Below are 6000 nucleotides of genomic sequence, written 5' to 3'. Positions count from 1 at the left end.
AGCCGGCCAGGCCCTGCCGGCAGTTGGGCGGCGAGGAGTTGCGCCGCTCCCACCCACGCAGTGTACTCAGGTGGGACCAGGAACTCGCTCGCCATGTCCGCAGCGGAGGCGGGGCGTGTTTTCCACAGAGCCCGGGGCAGGACTCTGGACGCGTTTCCCGCAGGTACTCGGGGAGGGGATGACTTCGGGCTGCGGAACCTTCCACCGGGGGAACCTTCAGTGTGGGTGCGCGCACCGCCAGCCGGACCCCATCGGGGCCGCAGTCGGTGTCGGGGACCAAAATAAGGTCTGCACAGCCCGCGCGGAAAGGCTTTCTCGGGCGCTATGGAGACGCGAGTGCCCGCGCGAGGAGGCCGGTTCTGGAGCTTCGCCGGCCCCGACCTAACTTCCCTGAGAGAAGAGTAAGGCAGCAAAGCAGTTCATAGCAGCGTGGGCTCTACACTTGGGTTTGGTTTCCACGCCTTGCCTAGGACACGTTACTCAGCAAGTTTTGGCCTCAGTTCCCCCATCTGTAAAACGGGAATAATAACAGAGAAGTTCTGTGTGGCACTCGACAAGCGTCCGGTGCACGTTAGATGTCGTTATTTTTATTGTGGTCGTTCACCATGACGTATTTTATATGCTGTAATCACGGTTATTTACTATAATATGAGTCATCCACCAAAATGTTCACAATGCCCGTCGGAACAGTAGAGAGGCAAGGCAGTCAAGAGTCGTGGTAGTGTTAAATGCTTGGACTTTGAATGTAGGTAATCTGTCTCGCTGTAAAAATGGGTTGGTTAAGATTCTGATAGGTAACAGATTAACCAGATTATTCTTTAACGGATTGAAACTGTTTTTGAAACCCAGTGTCTGACACAGACTAGGTGCTAAAGTGAATGTTAGCCGGAGAGCTGTAAGTCTAGGGAAGGCTGTCCCTGGTTCCTTGGTTCTCTCTGTGGCATTTTGCTTCCTGGAGTCAAATGCCCTCCCTTGCACTCACCAGTTTTGTAACCCAAGGGAAGTCACAGGTGCCCTGCTGGATCTGGCTTGTGCTCATCTTTCTTCCTTCATGCTCCATTCTTTCCCGTGCCTAGTTCTCCTGCCAAACTGGTTTTCTTTTAAGATTTTTTTTACTGGTTTTTGAGAGAGAGAGAGAGAGAGAGAGAGAGAGAGAGAGAGAGAGAGAGAGAGAGAGAAAGCATCGATGTGAGAGCAGAACACCACACACACCCTACCGGGGATTGAGCCACAACACTCTCATAGGCCCTGACCAGGAATCAAATTGGCAGCCTTTTGGTGCACGGGGACAACACTCAGCCACCTGAGTCACACCGGCCAGGGCCACACTGGCTTTCTTCTTCTTTCTTCTTTCTTTTTTCTTTCTTTTTATACTGGCTTTCTTGAACTGCATTTTTAAAAGGGCCAACTGCAGTATCTCTTTCTCCTCAGGACCTTGGCACTTGCTCTTTCCTGCTACCATGGCTAATAGCCTGGCCGGCCGCCTGGCTCTTCTCAATCTTCGCATCTCGTTTAAAGTTAAGTTATTTCTCAGATAGATTTCCCCTGGCTACTCTGTCTAAAGTAGGTTTCTCCTGTAATTCTGTCCTAAAACCTTGTTCTTTTCCTTTTTTGCAGCTCCTGGTGGGGAGTGGCAAGATTCTGGAAGAGCACATGGGGGCCAGGAATATAGCTGTGGTGGATTTTGGGAAACGCAATCTGCTGTAGTGCCCATTCTCTAAATATTTTAATATGCCGTTTTTTGCCCATCATAAGATTTTTGAGATTTATCTATTTATAATAATAAAAGCGTAATACGCTAGTTAGACCGGACAGCCAAAAGAACTTCTGGACATCATTCCAGATGTCCTTCTGGATGAAGCCGTGGCCATGGGGGCCAAGGCAGAGGCAGTTAGGGGCGATCAGGAAGGCAGGCAAGTGGTTAGGGGCGATGAGGCAGGCAGGCAGAGTGGTTAGGGGATATCAGGCAGACAGGTGAGTGGTTAGGGGTGATCAGGCAGGCAGGCAGGCAGGCAGAGGGGTTAGGAGCCAGCGGTCCCAGATTGTGAGAGGGATGTCTGACTGCCGGTTTAGGCCTGATTCCACTGTAGGATCGGGCCTAAACTGGCAGTCGGACATCCCCCAAGGGGTCCCGGATTGTGAGAGGGTGTAAGCCGGGCTGAGGGACACCCCCCTCCCATGCACGAATTTCATGCACTGGGCCTCTAGTATTGATATAAGTAGCTCTAGTTCACTAATTTTCCTGCTGGGCAATATTCCATTGTATAAATATATATTCTATGCATTCTGTTGCTGGATAAGCTGAGTATCTTTGTCCCTCCGAATCTCCACTGTGCTCCAGGATGTGGCCTCTCTCGGCTTCAGTGGGCTCCTGGTCCTCTGGCTTCCCACTGGGGTCAGCCAATGGGGAGTCCCCACCAGAGAGCCGAGGAAGGGGGAACCAAAATCAGGGTGTTCATTCCCCCAGTTTACTCCCTGTGGACTTGCTTTGAGCTAGTTATATTCTTTGCCTGAAGCTCACTGCTTTCAAGATAGCCTTTCCTTTGAGTCTTGCTTTTCAGATTTGGGTAACTACTCGCTCCCTCCCTCCTTCCAGATGTAGGGGAGGCTGCAGCTCTGCTTTTCTATCTTTGGGCTACCAAACTGTCTTTTGTAGTTTTTCTACACTCAGTTCATCCCAAATAATCTATTTTTAATCCCTCCTTTATTTATTCTAATTTTTAGTATGCCAGCTATTTCCCGATATAATGTTTTTCACTCTTGGTAACAGTGCTGTTAGGAACTTTTTTTTTTTTAATTCCTTATTGTTTAAAGTCTTACATATGTCTCCTTTTTCTCCCATTGACCTCTCCCCGGTTGTTCCCACCCCCCAGTTAGGAACATTTTTGTTCAAGTCTTCTTGTGGATATGTGGGGAAATTTCTCCAGGGCATATATCCAGGAGTGAAATTCTAGGTTATAAGGTATAATCACCCCCAGCTTTACCATAAGTTGCCTTCCAAAGCCCTGGCACCAATTTATATATCCACCAGCAGTGAATGAGAGAGTTCCTTGTTACTCTTTTCAGTTCAAGATGTGTTTATTAGGTTCCTATTGCATTCTTTAGTATCTTGTGGAGAGAAGAAAAAGAAGGGGCGGGGGAGGCAAGCTATATGCCCTCAGGGGCTCATAGTCTAGGCACAGAGCTATGGCACAAAAAATGATTCTTCTCAACTGGTGGACTTGTGGGCCACTGCAGTGGTAGGAGTTGGCTTGTAAAGCATTGGTCTTGGCTGATGTTGGGTCTGTTAACTAAAATCACAGAATAAGGAATAGGGTCAGATTTGATGGGATTGATTTGGGAAGTAATGACTTTGAGGTGCCATCAGGAAATATGATGCAACTTGTGGGGCATAGTACACAGCTGAGGATGAAGGTGTGGGTTCCACCTGCAGAGAGGAGATAGTATTGCTGTAGGAGTCAGTGACATTGCTAAGGGGAAAGTGTGGAGTAGTGGACAGTATTTGTCTCTGTGTGTGTAGTCTTAGGATATGCCAGTGCTTAGGGGCAGGAAGAAGAAAAGGACACACTGAAGGATTCGGAGCAGAAAACAACCAGAAATTTTGGAATAGAAAACCAGGAGCTGACCTCGGCACCAAAGTTGGGGAGGAGGGCTTAAGGCAGGATGGTACACAGGATCGGATGTTGCAGATTGTTAGCTGAGCAGAGGATGGCAGGTTTGATTGTCACCTTGAGGAGAACAATTTTAGTAGAGTTGTAGGGGGACACCTATACACAGTGCCTGGGGAATGGCAGAGAGTGAGGATGTGAAGTCAGCAAGGGTAGGATTCTGTTTGGAGCCATTTGGTGATGCAAGGTAGATATAGGCCAGTAGCAGCTTAAGGGAGGAACAATGCTGAAGGAAAGCCGAAGGGTCTGAAGTAGTAATAATGGTAAGAACAGTAGGGGCATCTAACATTTATCAGATGTTTCTGGCAGCCAGGCACTATACTCTGGGTTGTATGTAGATTTTGGAGGTCATCTAACCTCCAAAACAGTCCTAGTGAGGTAACTATTATGATTATCCTCTTTTTACAATGGAAAAAAGAATCAAGCTCAACAGATTAGACAACTTACTTAAGGTCACATAATTGGTATGAAGGTGGATCTAGGGTTGAAAATGCAAAAGACAGAATAATTGTTGGAGAGAGATAGCTGTGGAGATGGGATCAAGGGCTTAGAAGAGGGGTTGACTCTGGGATCATATGTACTTTTCAACCATCTCTCCATCCTTCTGTCTATCTGTCTGTCCAACTGTTTGTCTGTCTATACATCTATCTACTAGGCCAGTGGTCGGCAAATTGCGGCTCGCGAACCACATGCGGCTCGCAAGCCGCCGTTTGCCGCTCTGTTGACTAATGAGTTTGCTGACCACTGGGATAGGGGCTTAATCACAAGGTACAACAACAGCCTGTAATTATTGGAATCGAGAGTCTAGGTTAGTGGTTGGCAAACTCATTAGTCAACAGAGCGGCAAACCGCGGCTCGCGAGCCGCATATGGCTCGCAAGCCGCAGTTTGCCGACCACTGTACTAGGCCATCCATCTACTATTCTATCCACCATATGCCCTTCTCTTCATTCGGTCTGTCTATTCACCTATCAGTTCATTTATTTGTCCACTTATCAAATGTACTGAGCACTTGCCTTGTCCCAACCATGGTGCTGGATGCCAGAGTGCAGTGAGTGAAAAACAGATGTGATTCTTCTGGCACATAGCTACTTGGAAAGCCTGACATTAACCTGCCACTCACACAAACCAGTGGAAATTCCAGTTGTGGCAAATGTCAGAGAAGTGAGGGATTGGTTCCATTAGAGCCTCTCACTGGAGCATTAGTAAGGACCTTTAGGGAGGGCTTCCTCGAGTAAGGGGTGTATAATCTGATTGCTGAAGGACGATTACGAGTTAACTGGGCCTTGAAAGGAGGGCAGACCATTGTGACCATGGTCAGAGCAAGTTTGAAAGCAAGTTTCTGACTGGAAAGGGAAGGATGAGGAAAGAAAGCCATTGAGTGTGGAGCAGTGTGGTATGGGAGAGCACTGGAGAGTGAGGTGGGGGGTAGTTGGATTTGTTTTTGCCTAATAGCATCAAAGGGGTTTAAGCAGTGCGTGTGAAAAAAACGGACACATAATCAGATATCCATTTTGAAAAGAATGGTCTGGCTGCAGTAATGGCAACAAAAGCATTTCTACTTACGAGGAACTTGGGTGCAATCTGGTTGGAAGCTGGAGCTCAAGTACTTGTCTAGGAGCATCATTTCCATAGCACCACACTGTTTATTTTCAGAAACTGGAGGTGCATGTGGTCATGGTGGTGGGGCTTCCAATGAGATGATGAGAAAGTCGAGGTGTTGAATCTCCGTAGCCTTTTGGAGCTGCCACGAGGCTGCCAGTAAGACCAGAGAACAAGAGAGACGTTGGTCTGGAAAAGAATGGGATCAACGGAGAGAGACTTAGAAGATAAGTTGATGAGATAAGAAGAGGGAACATGACCCTGGACTTCTCTAGAAGTGGGGCTTGCACTTGGTCTCCCCTGTGGGCTGAGCAGTTCCAGTGGGCATGCCCTCTATACAGCACAGGGCTTTAGAGGCTCATCCTTGAAGGCTTAGGTTTAGAATCCTTAGTCTTGTTGGTTTACTTCACTAGGTGCTGAATCCCTAATTCACCCCTAAGCTCTCTGTCGCTGTCACTGACTTTCCCTGGGTTCTAGTTCCATGTTAGCATTTCTGGTAACTTTGAAAGATGCCTTTAAGGTTCATTGTTAGTCCAGGATCTGCTAGAACAAGCATGTCAAACTCAAAGGCTAACTGGGCCAAATAAACTAGGTTTAAGTTTATGTGGGCCACAAAATACAAAGCTTCAATTTTCATAGAAACATAGGTGTATTTCGATAGAGACATGCTGAATACAAAGGGCTGAAATAAATGAGTAATGGTTAACATAAAATAATAGAACATTTTAATA

General features: G+C 47.3%; 1 protein-coding gene across 3 annotated transcripts in view; it reads left to right on the top strand.

Moving 5' to 3' along the window:
- Window positions 1–6000, top strand: part of CPPED1 (calcineurin like phosphoesterase domain containing 1) — a 125151-nt gene continuing 119151 nt past the window's right edge. Inside the window, exon 1 of one of the 3 annotated variants that reach the window (XM_080678989.1) lies at window positions 1–163. In XM_080678989.1, coding sequence (XP_080535115.1) covers window positions 94–163 — 70 coding nt within the window. In that variant the 5' untranslated portion in view covers window positions 1–93. Of the gene's footprint in view, window positions 164–1494; window positions 1564–6000 lie in introns of those variants that run through there. The other 2 variants (XM_080678992.1, XM_080678990.1) reach the window with 2 other exon arrangements.

This window comes from Plecotus auritus (assembly GCF_963455305.1).
Source record: "Plecotus auritus genome assembly, chromosome: 7".
Classification (NCBI taxonomy): Eukaryota; Metazoa; Chordata; class Mammalia; order Chiroptera; family Vespertilionidae; genus Plecotus; species Plecotus auritus.
The sequence above is the reverse complement of the archived record's forward strand: the minus strand, read 5'-3'. Positions and strand labels throughout refer to the sequence as shown.